The sequence below is a fragment of the Oryzias latipes genome, chromosome 7 (genome assembly GCF_053564925.1).
Source record: "Oryzias latipes strain Hd-rR chromosome 7, Olatipes_Hd-rR_3.1".
NCBI classification, from domain to species: Eukaryota; Metazoa; Chordata; class Actinopteri; order Beloniformes; family Adrianichthyidae; genus Oryzias; species Oryzias latipes.
The window spans coordinates 27,793,916-27,818,783 of record NC_136243.1 but is presented as its reverse complement, the minus strand read 5'-3'; the positions used below and the strand labels follow the sequence as shown (position 1 = coordinate 27,818,783).

At 37.8% G+C, this 24,868-nt stretch overlaps 1 protein-coding gene and 1 long non-coding RNA gene across 12 annotated transcripts in view; one reads left to right on the top strand and one right to left on the bottom strand.

The window, feature by feature from the left end:
* Positions 1 to 1,602: 1,602 nt before the first annotated feature.
* The window catches only part of kazna (kazrin, periplakin interacting protein a), a 172,509-nt gene continuing 149,243 nt past the window's right edge, over positions 1,603 to 24,868 (bottom strand). For 4 of the 11 annotated variants that reach the window (XM_078949904.1, XM_078949908.1, XM_011476908.4 and 1 more), the window contains 13 exons: positions 19,575 to 19,711; positions 19,321 to 19,491; positions 17,152 to 17,235; positions 15,927 to 16,116; positions 13,763 to 13,899; positions 13,287 to 13,410; positions 7,211 to 7,419; positions 6,976 to 7,094; positions 4,486 to 4,717; positions 4,296 to 4,397; positions 3,814 to 3,980; positions 3,462 to 3,603; positions 1,603 to 2,672 (listed from right to left, as the gene is read on the bottom strand). In XM_078949904.1, the coding sequence (XP_078806030.1) occupies positions 2,514 to 2,672; positions 3,462 to 3,603; positions 3,814 to 3,980; positions 4,296 to 4,397; positions 4,486 to 4,717; positions 6,976 to 7,094; positions 7,211 to 7,419; positions 13,287 to 13,410; positions 13,763 to 13,899; positions 15,927 to 16,116; positions 17,152 to 17,235; positions 19,321 to 19,491; positions 19,575 to 19,711 (1,973 nt within the window). In that variant the 3' untranslated portion in view covers positions 1,603 to 2,513. The remainder of the gene's footprint in view (positions 2,673 to 3,461; positions 3,604 to 3,813; positions 3,981 to 4,295; positions 4,398 to 4,485; positions 4,718 to 6,975; positions 7,095 to 7,210; positions 7,420 to 13,286; positions 13,411 to 13,762; positions 13,900 to 15,926; positions 16,117 to 17,151; positions 17,236 to 19,320; positions 19,492 to 19,574; positions 19,712 to 24,868) is intronic. The other 7 variants (XM_078949906.1, XM_078949913.1, XM_078949912.1 and 4 more) reach the window with 3 other exon arrangements.
* On the top strand, positions 6,760 to 7,533 carry LOC144993925 (uncharacterized). Its single transcript, XR_013657223.1, has 3 exons — positions 6,760 to 6,893; positions 6,992 to 7,139; positions 7,239 to 7,533. It is a non-coding gene; the product is annotated as an uncharacterized LOC144993925 (long non-coding RNA).

Here is a 24,868-nt window from a genome sequence, read left to right as displayed (position 1 = left end):
AAGAATAGACATTCCATTTTAAAATCAGCCTCTTCAAAACGTTAAGTTGAAAAGCTTGATTTGCATCCGTTACTCTCACAGTGAGTCAGTGTTTGCTCAAAGGACCACATAATTTTTTTTTTTTCATTCTTATCACCGGTTACATTTTTGCATAAATTTCTACAACCAACCTAAACCATAAAAGCATGAAAACACGTCCAGAGGGATATGCATGATTTTACATTAGAATGTTAGTGACGCTGTTCAGTAAACTTTAACTCCCAGTCAACACAATTAACTCACATTATGCAGGATTCTTACTTCCTTTTATTGAGTTTACCAACCACCTGCTCTCATTCCTTAAAAGGCCTTCCGACTGGGGCTTTCATGTGACGTATCACGGCATGATCTCTAATGCTTCAGTCTGGTTCACTTCCTTGACCCAATAGGCCTAACTTCTGTTTTTGTTTTGTGAAATTCAATGAATTCTGCTTTATTATAAACATACAACAATTTTAAAGACTTGTTACCCAACTCACTGTTCACTTAAAGTCAGGCAGTTCTGTTGTTTTGGGCTTTTCCCTTAAAGTCCTTGTGTGGTTTCCCTGTCATTCAACACTCAGACACACATGGAACAATGAACAGAGAAGTACTGTGAACAAGCTTTGATTAGATCTGGTAGATGGCATATCCATTCAATGCCAATTTTTAATTAAATTTAATAGCAGCCACAAAAAGAAAAAAGAAAAAAACTAGGCACTATGCAATACATACTGCTATTGACAAACAATTTGAATAAGAAAATCTGTCAAAACATTCACTAATTTAATGGTCACTACTTAACATTGATCTTCATTAACTATCCTGTTTATGGTAAATTATTGCTACTTCATAATTGTGTATCTAAAATGTATCTTTGACAAATTTGAAACCAAAGCTACATTTGCAAAGAGCATATTTTTTTCCTCGAAACTTAAATATCAGAGATAGCAAAAATCTTATCATTCAATTCAATCTAGGCTTTTGCACATTATGGCAAAGTTAAGCAGCTACGCTCCAAACATGGTCATACTTAATCTGGCATAAAGACTGAGGCACTGTGGATAAGGAGCCATTTCATCAATCTGAGTTGCACAGGTGTGAGTCAGCAGAGAGAGAGAGTTGATTACTGACGTGACTCATAAAATGGTTGTCGAGAAATCAATTGACAAGTAGGTAGTACGTGTGAGGACTGGTTTGACCCCCAATGAGCAGCACTTATTGCTTCATGCAAAAAATTCTCATCTGTTTTTATCTCACCTCAAGAGCTGAAATGGTATTGAAGGTTTTGAATTGTGTGTTATGTCGAGTCATTTTTACCATAAATACTTGATAGGATTAAAAAAAATAATAACTGGGACATAAACGTAAAACATTTCTTTAAAACAAAACACCCATGGAGTCAAGAGTGCTGACAAAAATGTGTCACCATTGTTTAGCAACAATTGTAAAAATTTATGACATCACATGAATAATTATAAATGAACATTTTTAGACTGTAGTTTCTCTAAAATTGGATAAATATGTCAAATGCAGACATCATTTTTTTAAGGTTATAAAGTAAAAAATAGAATACATTCCAAGCAAATTGAAGAGCCATTTATTGCACAGGTCTTGTTAGTTACAACATGTTTTTACTGGAACTGAAAAAGTAGACTATGATGAAGAAAATGAGTAAAAATTGGAGCCACGAAGTGAAGAAAATGAACATTTTAAATTCCACTGTTTTATTTAATGAAAGAAAATATTTGACAAACTTTCAGCAATCCTATAGATGGCCCTTCTTAAGCTGTACATTAAAAAAACATTAAGAATGCTTTTACATTTATGAGACACAATAGTATAAATGTGCAAAATTAACAAAACACCCTTGAAGAGAAATTTAAGCTTAGTAAGTCTGTTCTTGTTTTTGCATTTCTAACTAGACACATAATCAAAGTACCACAGACAGCCTACAACAAAGGTTTATTTTTATGATATTAGACTTATTGGATTAATTTGATCAAATATTACATTGTATACCTTTTTTTTAATAAACAGCCCTCTGAGGAGAGCTCTGTATCATCTGTGACAAGTGACAGAAAACAAATCTGTGTGGTAATACTGATTTATACTTAAAATTAAACACAAAAAATTAATTTAGCTTCAGTTTTTTTATTCCCTTTGATCTGAAATTACAAAAGAAATTTTGAATTTAGCAAATTACCATTTTTAAAGTTTGAGGTTTCTCACACTTGATGGCAATCTGGGTAAAGTGTCTTGTTCAAGGATACAATGTGGGATTTGAACCCTTAACTGTTCATTTGGCAGAGGACTGCTCAACCCGATGTGCCACTGTCATTGGGGTCTTAAAAAAGCACCCTTGAAACGTGATGTGCAACTAACCTTAAAACGCAATGTTATTTAAAGACTCATGTCCCTTTCACAAAGTGGGGTCCGGCCCGTAAACACTTTGAAATGATGACTGGCAGAGGTTTCTGTTCAGCTGTATGACATCACACATTGGTGACTTCAATGCTGGTACACCCCCGGATTGGGCTTCCCTCTGCTCTGGGCGGAGTGTGGTCTCGAACCTCTCGGGGTAGAGAGCCAAAGGTCCTATGGCGGCTCTGATCCCCCCCACCATGGTTTTTGGGACTGAACCCTAAAGGAGGCTGAGACAGAAAAAAACCTTGTTTATCACTAATACAAATGAGGAACCTTTTTATTTCTGATGCCGGGCATCCCAAATTATACCACTGTTTGTTAAAGACCCACTCCAATGAATTTTTTGTGTTTTTAACATGTTCTTGAAGCATGTTTCATGTTATAAGGGACACTTATTAAGAAATGAACTTGCATTTTAGGGCAATTTTTAGGCAGAGGGTTGTGATGGTTTTTCTTTATTCAAATCATTGTGAATCAGAAGCAGACAAAAAATGTTGTTGGAAAAAATTACAAAGCTCCCTGCTCCGCTCCATTCTGATGCATCCACTTGCAAACAAATAGATCCGTGTACATCTTTGTTTTCCTCGTCAGAGCACCTGGTTCAAAACTGTACATCTGGATAACTCCAGTTTTTCTCGCCATTTTTGTTGCACCACTAATGTTAGGTTGGGAGTGTGAGGGGTTGCAAGCTAGCGGGAGAGCATGTAGACAAATGGATGATGAGAAATGAAAGAAAGCTCACTCCACGCCAACAGTCACAACTCTGAGGCAAATTTCTGATGAACTCCTGCCGCTCTGCAGAAACTATGGCATTTTTGGCCATTTGCGGCCAAAATGGCATATTCACAATTAAAGGACCACTGGAAACTTACAACAGATCATAAGATGATTGGAGTGGGACCCTAACACATGTGATTAAATATTTTACAGAATTAAATTATGCATTTATTTTGACATTATGGAATTTTGGTAAACATATAAAACAAATTCAAGGTGAACGTCATCTCCGTGTCTACCTTCACAGCCCTCCTTTTTAACAGGCTCTCTTCATCAGTGTGTTTGCAGTTGGAGCTGGGCAGTTTGCCTGGGGAGTTCTGGCACAGCAGGGTTGGGGGAGCTCCAAGGCCTAAACACTCATATTCCTGCTTGGCATCAACTCTGCCAGAGAGCAGAGCAAAAACATTTGGGAGATACAAAAATGTGCTGTTATATTATATTTATAAATCAGGGGGAGCAAAAATTAAAAAACTAATTTTTTTTTGCTAAGGTTAAAGGGAAATTCAGGGGGGGGCTCTTTTTTATGGGTTTTAATAATAAAGGAGTTGTCACTTTGTCTATTCTTCTTTTCTATTGATCATTTCCTCAAACCTTGCTGAAGGAATGAGTGTCCTCATCTCCTCAACAAGGTGCCGCCTGACCATGTGCTTGCTGGTGGGGATCCCCAGAGCTGTTGCCATGGCATCAGTGTTGAATGTGGGGTCAAGTATCAATACAGCTCCATGAACTCCACTGTTTTGAAGGTTGTCAGCAAATTCCTGTGCAAGGATAGAAAAAGGAAACAAGTTGTGATTTATTTTTGTTAAAATAATCTACTCTGGTGATGGTCTTGTGAAAACTTGGGAGGAAAATAGATCTGTAATAAATTTAAAAAAAGTAGGAGAATTTTTTTATGTCACAAAAAATCTAGAATTTAGTCCTTGGATATGGTCTTTGCACAATCAAATCTAACAGGGATCTAAAACAATTCTTAAGCTCAATCACTTCAATGTTGTTCTCCAAATCTTGTATATCAGAAAAAGATTAATCTTTTCATTTTTGTAAAATTTAAGCCCCTCTCTGGTTTGTCCCACCTTGAGATCAATGTCTCTGATCCATTTCATGACCCGATGAGAAGTCCACACAAGCGGGTCCACATTTTGGTGCTCACACTGTGCCCGACGAGCCTGAAGTGCCTGGAAGAAGTTTGACAAATATTTTTTTCACAGTCCACAGCTTCATTGATCACATACAGCCTCATCAAAGTCTCCGTTCCTGACTCACCTCCTTCTCAAAACTGAGCAAGTGTAGCAGCTCGATGCCCAGCAGCAGGCTGACCTGGTGGAACTTTTTGGTGACATTGAGGTGATATTCCAGATCAAACCGAGTCAGGGAGTTCAGCACGCGTCCGTCGACGAGGTGAGTCTGAAAGGCCTGGGAGTATTGAGGCAGGCCCACATCATTAAGCCAGGCCTTGGCCACCCAGTGGTGGTCCATATCTGCAGCCTTTGACAGCCTACAGACAGACATGATTGCAATTTCATATTTATATTCACAGCAAGTAGAACTGGAACGTCTGACTTGCAGGATATTTCTTCCGGCATTATCGATCTCCAATCGTCAACCCCATAATTTTCCCATACAACCTGGTACATTTTGACTTAAAGCTTCTTTTATTCAACAATGTGTTAATTCTTGATTTAAAATGACACATGCGTCTCCCAGAAGTCGATGTAGAAACGGCATCCCTGTGTTGAACGGAAATGTAAGTAATGTAAGTAATGTAATAGGCTAATTCCCATCTGTAGTTCCCTGGCAGGTCACAAGTAAAATTGATTTTAAGAGGAAGAAACTAAAAATAAGAATATAAAACAGGTAATACTGAATACAGTATTAAACCCAATCAAATATAACATTTTAAAATCAGTGTATTCGGTTCTAAAATCTTCTGATTCATAGTCAAATGTGATTACCGGTACATATTTGAGATTTTTGAAGCCACAGCTACAATTGTCTCTTAAGGATAAAAAAAGACTTGTATTTTGTCTTATTGTAACAGATATGCTCTTCTGGGAAGTTGAGCTCTGGTAAGACAGAACTTGTTCAGTGTTAAAAAATAAAAATAAAAAAAAACAGCATTTATTTATTTATGCATTTGAACAAATGTGACAGAATATTCTTTAAAGAAAAAAGAAAGAAGAAAAAAACATAATTGTTTTGGCTGTTGCAGTAATTAAACTGTTACTGCAATGGCCCAAAATATGTTTTAATGTCTCCCCTGCTATTTGTGTCAATTTGTCATCTTGCATAAGTTCAAATTCTTTCAGGGGGAAGGGTCTCTGTGCCACCACCCTGAGCTTTAGCTCCCTCCACAGATCCTTAGTGGGATTTAAGCGAGGCCACAGCAAAACTATCCTGTTGTTCACTAAACATATCTGAAGAGTTTTTTCCGTTTTGGGTCGCTGTCATTTTAAAATCCGGTTAAAATGTTCACTGGAGGCCAAGGCTGGTGTCTTTGCAGACTGCCAGTTTTTTTGGACATCCTGATGACTTCTCATTATTTCCATTTTACTGTGACTTGGAAAAAAAAAATCTTTTGTAGTCAATCTATTAATTTTTAGTTTCACCAGACCGTGGAACAGAGGACATTTTTGTTTGTCCACATGAGCCCAGTTTGGAAGAGATATTGTGCCTCATGTGGAGAAGCGATGTTCTGGTGTGGTGTGTTCTGTGTCCATGGAACCCAAAAGTGTCACCAGCAAAGCTCAAATTCCCAAGAATGACCTTGGTGAAGATCCTTGGATTGCTTTATTTTTCCATCTCTCAGTATCCTCCTGTCAGCACAGATGACCCTTTTAGCTTCCATATCACTCTTCTGAGATGTGGAACGACTTGTATATTTTAATAATATTTTGCATTGTTACCACTGTAACTTGAAAACACTGGTTTATGGGATTTTTGTTCTTTCCATACACAAGAACAACTGCAAAGCAGAGCTGCAGGTCCCCTGAGAGGTCCTTTGTCTTAGTCTAGACGTCCCAAAATCTCTCAAAGCTGCTATTTTTTACCTGTTGAACTGATTGAAACACCTGTAGCCAATGAATCCAGGTATTTTGAATAAATTAGAACAACTTGGGCTTTTTGGAATGGTGTAAGTATTAAATTTCCAATAGATTGACAGCCTTTCAGTTTTTGTTTGATTGTAAATAGAGGCGGAGAAATGTTTCATTGAGAAACATTTCTCAGCCTTTTGAAAGGTTTCCACAATAAAGCCTATTGTACATCAGCTTGATGTGTTTTTGGAGATACATTTGTCATTTGTCAAAAGAACGCTTTCTGGTCGAACAATAACAAGTCAAAATTTGCTGGGGTTATGATCCTTTCATGGCTGTTTTTTTTTATGTACATGCTGCATGATGCCCCTGCGTATCATAGCCAGAGATGAGTGTGAATAAGTGCTATTAAACTGAATTGAATTGTTTTTGAAATTCTTATAAACTGCAATAAAAAAAAAACATAAAACTCAAAATCAGTTAAGTTCTAGAATTACAGTAAAAACAAGTCGATTTTAACAGCTATCAATTAGAGAGATAGGCCACTGTGTTAACCTTGAATGTCTGTGTGAAAAACAAGTTCTGAATGTAATTCAGCCATTTTCCTGAGCATCACGAAATGCTGCCTCTTCTTTAAAGGTGAGACTCTATTTCCAAATTCAAGTTCAGGAATTTTAATATAAGGATACTGTACCAGACATGAGATTTTACGACTTCATACCCTTTGCCGTTATCAGCGTCTCTGTAATCTTCAATGGCGAGGCGGAGTTTCCGGCGATGCATCAGATTGGTGACGCCTAAACCCTGCTCCAGGTCTTCATCCGTTAGTCCCAGTAAAACCTGCACAATGTTCAAATGACAGTGTTTTTACAAACTACTTCATAAGTGAGTAATGCAAACAACTGCAGGCAGATTCGCTGCATTATATTTATGTAAAGTGAGCAGTTTAAACCAACCTTTCCACTTTTGACATTTTCTGAGCAGGTGCGAATGTACATAGGCATTGCCATGACAACCTCCAGCCATGCCTGCACGGTGCCCGCTCTCCACTGAGACATGGGTGTCATCCTGGCCAACTCCACCTGTTGGAGGCGGTCCAGCTGGTCCTCTGACCCATCTGACAGATTGAGGCTGAGGTGGGCAGAACTGTAGAGGCTTTCTGAGTCTGGGTGGGTGAAGGGATGGTGCAGATGTTTGGGTGATGCGGTTGTGAGTGAAGATACAGTTGGCAGTGAGAATAGTGATAGATATCAGACATTAAAATGCTAAATACTGAAAAGTAGTCTTTAATAAAATCAACCTTTGTTCCCTTTTATTTTATAAGAAAGATGCGGGTTACAAAAACAAGCTCCTCACTTAAGAAGTCCATTAAAGCAGCATCTGTTTTAGCAGTTGAATTAACATGACTCATCTGTCTAAATTAGTCTGCCGCACCAGCTGCAGAGGAAATGGATGGGTATTTTGATGCATTAGGACGGCGTCTCACTGACATTATTATAATCTACTGTCATAAGTTTTCATTTGCTCCTCGTTATTCACTGCAGCTTTCTGAAGACTCTTTACTTTGGCACCAACTCATCTAACTACTGTTGTTTTCCTAAAAACAAACCTGTCAGCAGGAATGGTCTGGCCAGGGGGAAAAAAAGTGGGCGTTCATTTCAATGCCACTGCCAGCAGGTGGCAATGGCGCCACAGCTTTGACCCTGGCTTTGCTTCCTTGTATTCTGAGTGCATTAACCTGATAGCAACTCTAGGAATTACACCGTAATCTTTGACTTGCTCTGTGCCTGACTGTAGGCTGGAACCATTAAGGATAAAACTGGAAGGAACACACAGAGGCTAATGTGCTGTGGATAAAAGCATTCTTCTTACATCCTTCTGTTAATGGAAAGAGCAGAAGCTTTTTGCTTGTTTGTTTTTCTACTCTGCATCTCTTTTGTTATTTCAGTGGGAATGCTGCTCTCTTTGAAAATCAGTCACAATCAGTCATCTTTATTTTGAATCTTTCATTTTTGAAAAATTCATTCAAGGTTCTTTGTTTTTCCATCGCTTAATTTACCAAGATCAGCCATTGGATATCCTAACGACTGATCTTTTTGGCAGCTTCTACCACCTCTTATTAGGCAAAAGATTAATAAAATGACTGTTGCATTAAAATAAACCTATTTTCATTAAAGCTGGCTTAAGTCATCTTTAGAAGCATTCTTTTACTTAAACTCCTGGAAACAGAGCACAGACTTGAACTGAGTTCAAAAGTACAGTTTAGGGGATAAACTTCACAGAATATAACAAAGTTTGAGACCCATTTTTAAAAATGGAAATGTCAATTATCTTCCATTTGCACCAGGTTGTCCTGATTATCTTAGACATTTTTTAGATAATGAGAGGAAAGTAAAATGTAAAAATTGGTTTGAGAATAACAAGCATTTTAAATGGGGAAAACTAAATTGATAGGTTTTGGTGCAATTAAATAAAGGATAATATTAAACTTTATTTTGTTGGAGTAGAAAATGAATGTGTTTATGAAACAAAGTTCCTTGGATTCATTATTGTCCACCAGCTTAACTGGAAGTCACATGTTGAACATATAAAAGAATATATATCTAGAGCCACAGGTATACTTTACAGAAATAAAACCTTAATTCTTCCATACTTCCTGTCTGTTTTGGAAATTGAGGGAAATATATATAAAACAAATATTGATCCACAAATTAAACATCAAAAAAAGAGAAATTCGAGTAATTATTAAAGATGGTTTTGGTGAATCCACAGAGGTGCTGTTTATACAATCAAATGCATTAAAAATGGGGGAGATTGTGTATGTGCAAGAATGTTTGAAATTTCTTTTCGTGCCTTTCAAAACAGTTTGCCCTTGAGAGTGCAGATATATTTTGAGAAAAGGGAAACATTATAATTTAAGAGGTAATTTTTGTTTGAATCATGCATCTTCTGTTTTTGGAACAAACCCTTGGAATTCTTTGGATAAAGATCTTAAATTAGTTAATACTGTTAAACAATTCAGGTTACTGTTAAAATGTGAAAAAAATGGCAAATACTAGAGAAATTTTATTTTGTATAAGTACATTTATATTATTTTATGTGTAATACATGTTTGTATATATATGTATGTATATGTGTATGACTGTGTATATATGAATATGTATTTGGTTAAATATTTAGATTTTTCTGTTTGTGATACATTTGTGAACTTCCAATTAGGTTTCGTTTCTGTGTGAATTGTATCTTTTGCTTTGATGAGCATGATGCTTCAGCCCATTTCTGTTTGGTTAATGTTGATTATCATTTAAAAGTTGCAAAATGTTGCATTTATTGAACCAAATAAACTTCAACTTTGATAATAAAGAATTTTCTGTTATTAAAAACAACGCAGATAATTATCACAGAGTTCTGAAACTTTGCATATTTATACTACGGTAGTTTGTTAAAGCTTCAGTTTTATCCACCTTAACCCCTAATGGTGAAAATATGTATCAAACCACTTCTTCTCCAAACTTACCTTAATTTAGGATCTACTTGAAAGCAAAATAATTTATGTGTTTTTTCATAGCTGGATATAATTTCAGGTTTCAAGGGGTAAAAGACATTGGCATAAAATAACAACACTCGTAGTTATAGCGCCACTTTTTTATACCAACCTGGACTCTCGGTTTAGGATTAGATAAATTATTTGATTGTTTCATTGATGTTGAAAATAAATCATGAAGATGAAACGCTGTCTGATGTGTCCGCTGCTCTGCAGTAAGAATTACAGAGTTTTAAACAAACAGGCCGCTCATTTGGTGCTGGGTTTGGTCAATGTGATGGGTCAGACGGCACATCTAGTGCAGCAAGTTATCACCTAAATCACCAGCAATATTAGTGTGCCGTCAAACACTCATCCTACAAAAAAGTTGGGGAAAAATGGTTTTGCCTGCGAAACACACTTTACCCAGTCACTGTTCTAGAATTTTAGAAATAGATAAAAATGCAAGCATCCCTGATGAATTATAGAAAGTTTCAGAATTTTGAGAATTTCTTCTCGATTTTTCTTAGATTTTCATAAATCCAACTTGAAGAAGAGCTGAACTAAAAGGTCAGTTCAGAATGTTTTTTTTGAAGCAGATACAAATATCTACAGAGAGTTTATCTCCAGCAACCTTCTCCTATAGTAAGTTTCACAGGAATTTCACAAGATGGTCAGAGTTAGAAATGGATTGATCATATCAAAATAGACTCATGTTAACATACAAGTTCTCCCCATTTCTTTTTTCTCATCTTTTTACTTTTTTTTTTTTTTTTTAATATTATTGATCCCAATTTCTCACACAGAAAAGACGCAGATGAGAAAAAAGGAGGTCATTTGAAGGCACAGTCCACCTACAGAAGGGCTTTCTGGGCTGAAGGAAGCCATGTATGAGTTAGAAATGCCAGCCGAACCCACAAATAAACACCAACACAACACAAACCGGTTAAGAGAGGACAGCCACATGAAAATGATCACTTTGCATTTTATTGAAAATAGTCTTATTTTTCTCATTTAGTTCTTTGAAGGGTAACTTTGTTGTCATGCCTTGAAAAGTTGCTACTATTCACTGCTAAACATCTCAGGGCTTCAGAAAAGAAGTCTGGCCATGAGGCCTACATCTTTAACCTTAAATAAAACTCTTTAGCAATAATAATATTCATTCATTTTCTGTATTGTAATCTCATTTACAAAAAAAAAAATATTTATGAAAAAAAACATTGTGGCTCAAGAAACAAAATAGTACAGTAAGCTTCTTTTATATTTTTTCACCATTAGCGGATTCAATTTGGTTACATTGAAAAGTAAAAGTAGCCTAAAGTTTCATACATGTTATTGAATATTTGATAAATTAAAGTTGTTGATTTCTTTGTTCCTATGCAAAAGAAATGACTAAAACATATATTTAAATTTCTTACATGAACACTCCTAAAAACACTTGTTAAAAATAAATCCAATGTAATCTGGCACTCCTTGTGGTTCCAGATGAGGATGAGTATTACACAATGTTGGTTAAATATCAAGAAGAGAAAAGATTTCCTGGGAGGGAAGTGCAGACTCCAATCCAGAGAAAGGATGAAAAGAATTCGATGCCTTTGGACATCCCCCCCCTCCCCCCCGATGAAATGGTTTTAACCTTTACCTCAAAGTTAATTGCTTTTTTGCAGCACTGGTTTAAATTCTGCAAAAGATTTTCCGGTGAGTTCACACGGTCATGGGAGACGGTATGTGGTTGCTTGATTAGTGTATTTAAATCCTGATTTTTAACTTTTAATGGCTGCCCTCCCCGATGTTACAGTGGTTTGTTTAATGTCTGCTTATCTTCTTTGGGATTCTGGTTATCGTTTTAAATAACCTTAATTCCAGAGGAGCAGAGGTCATTAAAAAATTTTTATAGTCTGCTTTCTGGTTTTGAGCTGCAAGTGAGTTCCTGATAGAAGAAATGGACAAAAATGAAATGGTTTCTTGCATACCCACTTAAAATGGTGTTTTTAGTGTTTCTAACATACTCTTTTGGCATTTTTCTGATCATGGAGGGCATATATTAAAAACTTAAAGGTTAAAAGTGCATTTATGAGTATTTTTCGTGTGAATCTGGGGCAAAAAAAAAAAAGCAGTTTGAAAGAGATCTTATTTGTGACGTAAAAAATATACTGACCAGGCCACAAGCTTCCTGCTCCACGACTAGATCCACGTACGTCTTTGTTTTCTTTTGCCCTAGAAACGAATCACTGAATCAAACGTATCATTGGCTAGCTTTAGTATTGCTTGCCATTTTTGTTGCATCAATAAAATTAGATTTAATTGCCTGTCAGCTAGCGGTAGATTGTTTAAACAGTTAGTTCTCAGCAATGGGGAGGTGAAGGGGAGACGGGTTTGCTCTGTGCCAGCAGTCCCACCCTCAACTCAGAGGCAAATTTGGAATAAACTACTGCCGCTCTGCAGAAACTATGTCCTAGAAAAACTACGCCGATTTTTTATTTGGACTAAAGTCGTCATAACCATAATAAAAAGACACTGGCAACGCTTTTATAATAGATCAAAATGTAATTTGAGTTGTTCTTTAAATATAATCACGTGTTCTTGACAAAATCAGTAACTGACCTCTCTTTTCAGCATTCACAGGAACAGGCGACTCTGCAGTGAGGTTCTAATAAACATGCATTTGGAGACGGTTCATGCAAGGCAGAGGTTACGCATCTTCTATCTGAACAGATAGAAAATAAGTTTTACATTTCCTGTTTGGCTGTGTAGAATTGGGAGAAAAGATATTTTGAATGAAAAAATGCTAGCTGCTTTTTGATGTTTTTACATAAACAGCAGCACTTCTGATTATTTTGTATTTTAAATTGTTAAAGTAGCATTGGATTTGGGGAGTCTGCATGTTGCCTACAGGAAAGTGTTCTCATCATGAACATGTGGAAAAGGGAGGGATTGAACCAAACAGGACAATGAATAGAGGCAACCGTAGTAGTAAGGGAAAGGGAGGGTACAATGTTAAGAAAAAAAAAAAAAATCCAGGACATGAAGACATTTACACCCACAAAGTGCACGACAACCAGTTATTATTTACAGATACAGCAGTCCTTCAAGTTTCCAGTCGAGTGAAAACAAAGAGTCAAATATAAAGAATAATTAGACAATCATTCCACACAGCTGTTTTGGGGCAGATACAACAGAGCATGTCCACACCATCGCTGTGTTACACTCACCACGCTATTTACATGAATTGTACACACACGGTTGCAATTTTCTGTCAAGATTTACCCTAACGAAAGCAAGGCTTGCTTTCCAACATGGTTTTGACTGGCATTCATAGGGAAAGTGTGCATGCTGGTGAGACCACGCATACTTGTTCGTTATCCGCACACAGCACCCCATCTTCGCACACATTCAATGTACTGATGTCCTCTTAAAACTGCCACAACGGCTCTGTAGGGGGTTCACTCAGACTCATGTGTTTTACCAGTCTGCATCCTCCTCTATGTAATAATCGGGTGTTGAAGTACCATCAAACAAACCGGGGTCCAAAGACTTGCGTTGCTTCCCCCGAGCAAAGACACGGGACAGCGAGCCCAGCCCCATCTTCTCTTTTTTCTTCTTACGCTTCGCCTCCTCCAGATCTTCTAGGGACTGAGAGAAGGGGCGCCAGAGGGAGATGAAGGGATGAGCAAAGAGGAAGAGATGCAGAAGTGGAAAGGAGTCAGTGAAGGAGTGTGAGGAGGAACAGAGGTGAGACCTTAACACAGATGGGAAGTGGCACTTTCCATGCTGCTAGGCATGCACTTTTTCCATAACCACCACTGGTTTCCACAATGATTCAAGTCACGACTGCAGAGTGAAAACACAACAAGCAGAGGGGCAAACATGAACTCAGCCATGTGGGAGGTGTAAGGAAGTGACAGCAGCTATGCAGCAGAGAAATCAGCAGTTACTTAAAAGGGAGGCGATTACTTGGGAGGGTGCGGTGGTGGGCAGCTCTTACATTGCAGAGGGAGTGAGTCCGATGACGTGGGGAGTTGATGTCGCTGGGTGTGGATGACCGATCCCCCTCCATTGCAGAGGCGTCAGAGATGATGGAGGGCTGACGCGAGTGGCACGGGCTCACCCGCACAGCCGCCACTAAACAGGACGAGAGGGAGAAGAGTGAAGCCTCGTTTCTTTTTGCGGGTGTTTCTGGGAGCGAGGCAGTCAACTCTGATCTTCTTACATGTCTCGAAAATTGCGCTGAAAGCTTTAAAGAATGCTGTAGCCACAGAAGAGTTATTAGCAACCAGCTGCAGTTGCTTAGCAACAGGAAAAACAGCTTCACAAATGTTGAGTGCGTGTACCAGCGCAGCTGATACATGAAGTACAACTAATAAAATAAGCTGGGGTTGATACTGTAGGTGTTTATGCATAAGCCTATTTTGAGGAGTTTTGTCTCATATTTTAGTCATCAGCTGATAAAAAGTAATAAAAAGTAGAGCTTCTTGATTTCTGCAGCTGTTACTTATGATTTTGTTCTTTCTTAGTTCTACATGAACCTTTCATTCCTAAAACCTTTGAGTGACATAACAGGAAAAAAAACATGTTGACACAGTAAAAGTTAAAGTTTTAGAATACATCAAAAGTGTTACTGACCATCTATCCATCCATCCATCTATCCATTAATCCATATACAGCAGGGGTGTCAAACTCATTTTCACTGAGGGCCACATCAGCATAGTGGTTGTCCTCAAAGAGCCAGATATAACTTATACAAGTGTCTAAACGTAATGAAAAATAAACGTAACTACTCCTTAATGTTGAATTACTAATTTATTTATTTATTATAACTTTTTAAAGTGACAAATACAGTTGCATAGAAAACATATGTTTGCTTGTTACTCTAGCATAAATCCTTTCAAATTGGATTCTGTCAGGTTAGGTTATATGGAAAATCCGATATTTAAAGTCAGATTCCCCTTAGATATGAATAAATACACACAAATTTTTATTTTAAGAAATGAAAAACGTTTATGCTCTCGCGGGCCACATTTCGCCTGCGGGCCTTGAGTTTGACACATGTGATCTACAGTATCTATCTAAAACTTGCAAAGATTCCAAACCTATCTTAGACATTCAAGATTTTTACTAGGTTTTCAGTTGTTTTAACTTCTCTTTGCTTTAAACCTTTCCAAGCTTATCTAAAAGTCAGCACAATTTGGAATGTTTTGTCCAGTTAAAATATAGAATCTAGAAATTAGTGAATTATTATAAAAATGAGTCAAAAGTCTTTTGCGGCGAACTCCTGGCAACAGAAGAACTTAAATTAAGACTCAAAAAAACTCAAATGAACCGCCATTTTAAGGATGTTATTTTAAAGTTTGATAAATGTTAGTAAGTTACACTGGCATCCATTGCTATTATTATGGAATAATAATAAGTGCGAGTTTTAGATTTTACAAGGATTTAATGAAATTGACCAACTGCTAAGAAAATGCTCTCATTTTCTCCACCTTTTGTTCTGAAATAAGTACTTTCCTCTTGTTACATTGTTTTTGTCACCGTAACAAAATGAACTATTGGGGTGTTTAACATTCATTTTGCAGTAATTCTTTCTAACAGCTTTTTTTTTCTTGTTTTCTTTTTGAATGCATGTGTGAAACTCCTTGTTGTAGAATTTGATGTCCTATAAGAATTCTTGTTAAGTAAGAATGGCTTGCTGCTTGGTTGGACAGATAATTTTACAACTTTTTAGGGATTTTATTCTTCTTTTCCTATTTTTAGGCTACCTTTTTTGGATTGTATCTATCTATAGTGTGTTGTCAATTATTTTGAGGAGAAACAAGTTGTAGAGAAATAAGGAAATGGGAAAGTGTGCAGCTGAAAAATTGATTGATTAATAAGCAAAAATATGTCAACAATAGTTGAACTAAAACACTTTCATTTTTAGTGGAGTTTCAGTATTAAGTTAACCAGCAAACCCTGTTCAACATGCAGCTGATTCAGAGCCAGCATCAGTCATAGGTGAGACAAACAAAAGAGGACAGGACATCATGACCACAGGAAGCAGATGGTAAAACTGAAAGCATGTTAAACAGCTTCAAACAAGCATGCAGAGGCTTCAGGCCGCACTATGTGGTCCAGTTCATATGCAGGGAGAAGGTGCACTCATACTGGCCTACCTTGTCTGTCAGTGGGATGGCCCGTGTGGACATAGAGAGTCTGCTGACTCTGTCTGATGGCAGCAGTCAGTGGCAGATCTGCCTGCATCACCCACTCTTGATTGTTGCCGTTGACGACCGCCTCCGTGGGCATGGCCAGAGAGTGACGCTTGGGCACATCCTTTGTTAAGGTGGCTAAAGACTGTTTGGCCTTAAGAGGGAAGATCGACATATGCAGCCAATCAGTGAGCAAATCAGCATCGTGCAAGCAAACCGTGAAAACAGTTTAAAATGAACATACAAAATGAACATTTTTTTCTTCTTCTGCTCTACATGCTCACATTTTCATATTTATAAGCTTAGTTATAAATTCTGAATTTTTAAAACAGTTAGAATTTAATGTCGATGTTCTGTCTGCCTTGCTTTCCTGGTCCTTTGGTAACCCTGCCCTGCATGTCTGTTTTTTCCTGTCTAAAGCTTCAACTCATCAGCTCTGCATGGAGCTGATTATCAGTCACAGTTATGTGAATCAGGTTTACTAGAGACATAAAGCATGCAAGACAGAGTTCCTCAGGAGCAAGGCTTGGAAACTCAGCTTTTTGTGTTCTAAAAATTCTGCAACATTTCTGATTTCCTTTTGCTTTATTCAGAGTCGGGTAACTGAAAACAATGAAGTCTTTCTGTTGGTGCAATGAATACATTTGCTCTGAGCTGTCATTTAGAAGCGACAACAGACGGCTAGAGCCTTGGGAGATGTGCTTGTTTGTATTTGCAAAATGTTCTTTTTTTTTTTCTTTTTTTCTGCCTTTTATGATTAGCTGTGACATGCTGTTGTTCAACAAATGCAAAAAAACTCTTTTATTTGAATGTTATTATCATGCCAAGCACAAAAAGACTGCAAACCAAAAGGACAGTCAGCTTCACTGCATTCATCTCTATCTACCAAAAGCACATTTCTTATCAGTCTCAATCTTTTCCATGCATAACACAATAACCTATTGTCAGATTTATTAATTGTGAGAACAATGGTAATTGTTTGTGTTCTTTTTCTCGAGCAAATAAGACTTAAAACACATCACAAGGGAAGACTGGGATAACTGAAGTTGAGATCACTGGGATCACTGAGGGAGGTTGAAGATTAGTCAAAACGTGCATCTGAGAGGGGACTTAAAAAACAAACTGAAGAGATTTCCAGGGACTGGGAGGGACATGAGAGGTCAAATGGTCAAACTTGTGCCCATCTTACCGCTATGAACCTAGGAGAGTAGTCCCTGTCCCCAAGACGCTCAAACAACCGGAACTCCATTCTCTGATTGACACAGTTACTCATCTGGGGGGTTGGACACATGAGCATGTCTGTACTATTATTTTTATTTAGATCTCTTTTTATGAATTCAGGCAAAACATAGCAAATGAGAAAAAAGCAGTTCAATCATGACTAAACTTCTTTGTTACTGTAAGTACAAGTCAATGACTAAGAATCAAGGATAATAAATGTCAGTCACAATTTACCGAAAAAAAAGACCTCATAAATTTAAAAGTTAGACAATTGTTAAAAATTCTGAAAAAAGAGTGCTGCATTCAAGCACATCACTGGAGAACAGAACGGGGAGAAACAATGTGGTTAAAAAAAGATGCAGAGGTGACAACACCCCTGAAAGGAATTAAAAATGAAACCCGGGGGGGATATTTCTATACAGGAGTCAGTTGCAGGAATCAATGATACATGGACCACCGTACATCCAGGAGATGGTCTTTAACCATCATATTCATTAGGCGCTCTTTAACCAGATAAAGCTGTACTGTAGAAGTCTCGACTGAAACTACATCAGCAGTATTGTTCGTTAATATAAAGTCCTCTTTTCTTTAGAAATCACCAGAGTTTGGATCAAGAAAATACAAGCACCAAATCCAAGTTACTTGATGTCTTGCAGAAAGATTCCTCAGTAGACGTATAAAAGAGTTGTATTGTCTACTGGCATTGGTCCACGTCGTTTGATCAGGTCCAAAGTCAGTGTCTACCAGGAAGTGTTAAGCTACGTTCACACCGGGATGTGCAACGAGTGTTCAAGCGACCACTTCCAATAAAAAGTCTATGTGAACGCACACTATTATATACGTATTTTTGGGGCTTCCTTGTTCAAAACTGTCATGTTTGTGCATCGCTACGCAAGTTTTATGTCCAATTTTGGACTCTACCTTCAAGCCATTGAATGCATGTTGAAAGTTAAACCAGTTGGACTTTGACCAATCAGGGACTCAGATTTGGTTGTGATGTATGGGTAGCGTCCTTTTTAATTCACGGAAGTGTCAACTTTGAAAATTGGTCATGAGGAGAAAATAATAAATGTTGCTTGTGCCCGGTCACAAACCAAGTCTTTGATATATCGGAATAGACCTATAAAAGAAAAAAGCCTGTAGACTGATTCGCAACATTTGCCCCGCTTTGACATTTTGCACCAAGCCTCTCCCAACTGTAGGTGGCGGACATGCACTAGTATCAGGTAGCGACAATCCAGTGTGAACATCATATGCTAGAAGCGCATGGAAGAACCCAAGTTTGACGTGTTCTTGAACGTGCAACACATGCCCGGTGTGAATGGACCACTGTAGAACTTCATATATTCCCCTGGTGCCCATTATTTTTGACTATGATCATTTTATTTAACAGCAGGACCTGGTACCAGCCAACACTACCAAAAATTCCAATTCCCAGTTTAGGGGACATCCCTGTGAATGATGAGAGAATTCCACGGAGAATCTATGGGACGACATGGGACACCAAACCAAGAGCCGAAGGCCTCAGACAGAGTAACCTGGGCATCCATAACTCCTCAGCTTGTCCACAGACTTATAGCATTTCTGCTGTTATTTATGAAAATAGATTTTCACTTTATGAGTTGATTTCCCAAAATAAATTAGCTTTTAATTATTGTGATGAACCCATCCATGAACTAATGATGTTTAAAGTGAATTCTGTCTTCTTAAAGTCAGGGGTTTAAGGGGCACATTGTGTTTAAGGAAATACAAAACTTTAAGACAAATGCCTATAGTTAGAGCAACTTCTTTTCTAAAAAGTAATTTCATTTTTTTCATAACACAAAAAATTGTCTATTACATTCTTAAAGGCTTTTATGTTCCCCCCCCACAAAGCAGAGGATAATATACTGTCCTGTACTGTTCAAAACCACTTCTATAAGTCAGTCTAAGTTAAAATGATGTCACAAAGAAATAAAATAGATCTAATAAAAAGCACCAACTGGAAAAACTATTGAAATAAAAAAGGTGATTCTGTCTGCAGAGGTGAGGGTTGATCAGTGCCTTGTATCCCACTTCAAACTGAGCTCAAGGAAGAAAGAAGAATTGAAATAAGAGAGGCCGACTGAATGATCTCCAACTCATCTGTCTTTCTTACCATGGCCAGCTCAGCTTCCAGCTCCTTGATGCGGTTCTCTTTGAGGTCAAGTTGGGAGCGCAGCATCCCTGTGTGCTCTGTGGCTTCCTTAGTCTGTCGTCGGAGGTCCCACTTCTCTCTTTCCAGTAGATCTTTCTCCTTGGCCAGAGCTTTTACTGCATCCTCGCTCTCCTAGCAGACACACAGATCCTGATGGATCGGTTCACACATTGTTTTGCTGTGGCAGATACACGGTGTGAGCATGAGTGTCATACTTTTCTGTGCTGCTCATAGTTGCGAATGAAGTCACGGAGCTGCTCCTCTCTGCTTTCCAGAGTGGCATAAAGTTGCTGCATCTGGTTCACCAGGTCAGCTTTCTCTGCCTTCAGACGCTTACGGTCAGACTTCATGGCTGAAATAGAACAAAATGGAAAAAAAAAGAGAAGGGAAAAAGTGGCGTTTTAATTTGGCATCAAATTTGCATGGAAAGGAGACATTTCATATGTTTTTGGTAATTTGTTTCCTCCAGTGAGGGAATACAACTCAAAGACACAATTATAGATTTTTTTTGTTAACAAACACAATCAAATTAGAAAGCATCAGCTGTTCATTTGTTCACAACAGTCTTTTTATTTAATTACAAACAAATCAAATTTGTGTATTAAATATACATTCTTTCATGTAAATCACATAAATTTTACATTTTATTTGAAAACCATTAAAAAAGGATATAAAATATGAAAATGAAAGCCCCACTCCAATCAGCACTTGATATTGCAAAAGCATTTCCGGTGGTCTTTTAATTATAATAAATCTGTTTTTAGCCAAAATGGAAAACAAATCCATCGATTTCTTGGACATAGTTTCTGCAGAGCGGCAGGAGTTCATTAGAAATTCACCAGTTGTGGGCACAACTGTTGGCGGGGTGTTCATTTCCCACAATTCCTTTGTTTGCACTCTCACCCGTTAGCCTACAGGCCCTTTTCAACCCTAAGCTAACATTATCTGTACAACAAAAATGGCGAACAATTTTAGAGCTATCCAGCCGCACTGTTCTGATATTCCAGCTCGGACGAGGAAAACAAAGACGTACATGGATCGAGTTGGGAAGGGAGATTGTGGTCCGCTGATTGAACTACAACTGTTTTCAAATGGCATAAAGATATTCTGAGAAACACAGTTTAAAACATAATTTTCTTTATATATATCCTCCATCAAGAGATAAAATTCTTCAAGAACATGTTAAAAACACCCAAAACACCATTTTCATCGGAGTGGGTTTTTAACTGAATGATACGCCTGCCGTTGCTGCTGGTCCAATAGGTGTGACTCCTTGTTGATTGAGCCGTGAATCACACGTGAACATCTCTGTCAATCTTCTCCTCAGCTGGTGCCTTGTTAGTGACTGAGACTTGCTTTTCATCTATCTCTCTGCCACACGCTCTCTGTTCTCCAGACTCTCCAGCTCTGCGCCCACGCATCCTGATAAAGAATACTTTTCACAGTGGTGATTTAGAAAAGCTGTAATTTTCTTGAACACTGCGTCTCTTTTTCCCCCCTCTGTTCTGCATCTGCTTTTTCTCCTGCTTTTATTTGATCCTCCAAGCCTCCTGTCAGCAGTTGAACTTGTGTTTGTTTCAAACGCAAGTTCAGTTAATAATTAAATTGTTTTGATTTATTCCTTTTTTTTGTATTTTGTTCCACCTTTAACGTCCTTGCTTGAACAGACCAGCAGAGCAGCTCTCTCTGATTTGTCACGAGACAAGAATCCCTGTTTTTCTCAAGTGCTTGGCGTAATGTGCTCACCCGAGCCCTTCAACTCCGCTGTACATCATCAAATAACAAATATCAAAGCTTGGTTTACTGTGTCACAAGTACATCTGGGGAACATGCTCAGGCTATCAGGATGAAAAATTCCTCCATTTAGAAGCATATTTGGCCATCTTTTCCCCTTTCCTTTTTAAATACTCATATCTCTTCTTTACACTTGCTCCTCCGGGTGGACCCATCCAGGCAAAAGATAGAAGATATTCTGGAAAATGAAGAACCCCTTAGTGACCACCAAAAAAAAAAAGAAACCTAACAGCAGCTGCCTCAGGAAGTGAAATGAAAGCCATCTTTAAGATGAGCCAAAATCTCTGCTGCTGCCTGACATCCTGCACCTGCGACCGTTTGGCATTGGAGACCCTCCTGGTGTTGGATGCAAGAAAGACCTCACTGTGCCTCTGTGAAAGCACCCATTCACTGCTGCACACCATGTTACTGTTGGTTACCAAATGAAACCTTTATCAAAACACTTTTGGATTAAGTGTTCAACTGGTAAATCCCTTTAAGAATGAAAAAAGAAAATCCCAAACCTTTGCCTGCTTGCAGTTATTTTGACCATAGCAAACATGCAGGGAGCCACCTGGAGTTTCTGGACTAGGAAGACAGCCTATGAAGAAGCAGTTTAACGATCTATTACTAACAAATGACATGTCTGTGCAAGCACCTGTTCTCCTTCTTGTCATCAACTCCATCTACAGAGGAGTCCAAAAGTCTGATGTAAACCTCTATAAAAATCTGAGCACATTTGCAATTGGGCCACATAAGAAACTATTCTCATTGTTCTAATAAAAATTCCTTTTTAGAATTGAAATACATTTATAAACTGATAAAATAATGGAAATCCCACTGAGTCTAAACATGTTTGGTGAGGGTCCTGTGTTTACTCTGATCAGGCTAGAGTCTAGTATTAAATTTAAGTCAACGTTTGGGTTTGTTGGAACCATCTATGGGATTAAACAACAGGAACAACAACATCAGAGGCCTGGTTTGAAGCCACAGTTAAAAAAACTGAATGAAGAAGAAATGTGTCACTGTTTATGAAAACTCCTTAATCCCTTCACGCCGTATGCTGCTAATTTGCAAAGTATCATTTAATCTCATGGTGTTCTAATGACGCCAGCCTAACGTGGAATTGGAACCAAAAAATTGGCATTGGAAAAATATATACATATATATATTTGGAAAAATAATGACAAGACTTACATTTTAAACCAAAAGTAACTTTAAAAAAATTCATATACCTCTCAAGTCAAACTTATTTTGCATTGTTAGTCTTACTCATCTCTTTTTTACACTATTTTATTTTTACCATGTCCGTTTTCTATTGATTCTTTTACTTTCAATGCCAAAAAACTGGCACTGTTACAAGAAGCAAAGGGGCGGAGTTTGAGGGTCATGGCTCCGAATCGCTCGGATATAGAAAGGGCTTTTTTTTAAAAAAAAAGAGAAAAGTGATCAACTAAAAATGCAAAATCAGATTGACTTAAAACTTTTTAATCTTTTACGCATTCAATGTAATCCCAGCGGTTTCTGAAACAGAGAAAAGCACCATTGAGCTCATGTGCAACACTTTACAGTATCTTATGCAATGAATGTAAATTAGCTTATCTTGATGAAGAAAAAAAATGGATTTGCACTGTTATGCAAATAAGTCAATATGAAAATTCACTTTTCTCCACGTTAGAATCACAGTGATGGCGTAAAACCGGAGTGTCCAACTCCAGGGCCCACCGGCTAACATCCTAGTGCTTTTAAGCTTTGTTCTTCCTTCTGGTGATTACCTGGATCAGGTGTCTTCAGCCCAAAAAAAAAAGCTTTAGAGGTAGGTTAGCAGGAAAACATGTAGGATCCTGGCCCTTTTTTCATGGAGTTCCAGTTGAAGAGTTAAGATATATCACAGAGCATGTATTACTTAGATGCTGCCAGTGAAATCTGTGTTGTTAAAGGGTTAAAAGCTACACTAAGACCATACTTTATCTCATTAGTTCCCCTAAAAAGGATCTAATATGTCATCTTTCTCTGTCTAGCTGAAGTGGGGCATCTGTGGGCCGTCTAGATTGACAACAAATGCTTCTTAGTATCTTGCAGTGTTTACCTTGATACTCCAAAGTCTGCTGTTGATATCTTGTCGTGTTACAAACCATTCTTCATAACCAGAGTCCAGCCTTTGACTGAACATGCACTGGTGGATGGATCTGATTAAGAGTTTTACTCCAGAAAATATAAATACAAGGTCTTCCGATGTGCTCAAACCACTGCAGTGTCACCGTCTCCTTGGAAAAAACGCTCCTGCTGTCATCTTTATCACTTTGTATGACACTTTCCCTCCAGTTTGTGCTTAATGCTAGCATGGCTTTTCTCACCTGAAGCTGCATGATCTCTTGTGTGAGAAGTCACAAAGTGTAGAAATGTATGTGATGCCACGTCGAAAATGTCTGAGACTTGATCTCATGCTTTTAAATTAAAAATAAATAACGATTGAAATGACCTGTTTCAACAGAACAACACGATTAGAACCGTTTGCTCAGACAGAAGCAGATAAAGCAGGTAAGTCTCCATTTTAATTACATATTTTTTTGCTAAACAAATCAGCGAGTCACATCTGGTGTGGGTCCTTGGGAAAGACCCTTAATGCTACTGCCTAACTATGTATCTACAAGTCTGGGTCCCCCTGTGCCGGTCCCCAGCCCAGCTAATATACAGCGTTGCGTCAGGAGAAGCATTCAACGTAAGAATGCAAATCAGTGAAAGCTGATTCGCTGTGGCGACCCCTGAAGAGATATGCCGAATAGTGAATAACAACAACAGCTGAAAGAAGTGTGTTTGTATTCAAGAACAGGGAAACAATCAGAAAGCAACCGTTTGTTTTGACACCAATTTCACTTACATTTCTGCAAAACAACATCAATGTCCATATTTCCTAATTAGCCGACATGATGTCTGATCACACCCTGTTTGCACTTAGTTATATCTGCATAGGAGTTTATCAGCTCACCACACAGAAGCTCTTCTGCTGCTGAATCCCTTGGGCTTTGAGTAGTTTAATGTGCCAGTCTACTGTTCCAGTGCGCTAAAAGCCCTCATCTGCTCGGCTCCTCAATGATGCTTTGCTGCTGAAGGATTTAATGAGGGAGCAACAGAAAAAGTGGACTTAGCCACCCATTCAAGCAGTGGCTCCTAGCATTTTGAAATTGGAAAAAATATGTATTTGGAGTTCTAACACTGGTTGACACACACATTTATGTAATTCTAAAAATGAAGAGTCTGATGCAAAACCAAGCAATAGGGTTGTATCTTTATTTGTTTCTGCACATGTTGTTTTTTAATAAAGATTTCTGATATGTTCACAATTTTCTTTAATCTTTTGATGATTGTTTTTGGAAAAAATGGAAGAAATGAAAGTTGAACATCACGTTTACAACAAAATCTACTCAAATATAAGCCTTATGACAGATTTTACTTTATTTTAATTAACGTTTTTTTTGTTAAGTCAATATATGTATTATTTTACTTAAAGTATTATACTTAACACTTAAGATTTTAGCTTTGCTTTGTAAAAAAAAACGTTTTTTTTAATAGTTTTGGTTTTTAACAACAGCAAGGCCACATTCAAGCAGTGTGAGCCTCCCTTGAGAAAACAGCCTGCCTGAGGATGTGAGGGCTTCTTCCACTATGGAGATTTTTAAGGAAAAAACTTAAACTTCTTGTTTTTAACTAAGATTTGAAGTCGGTTTTAAATTTC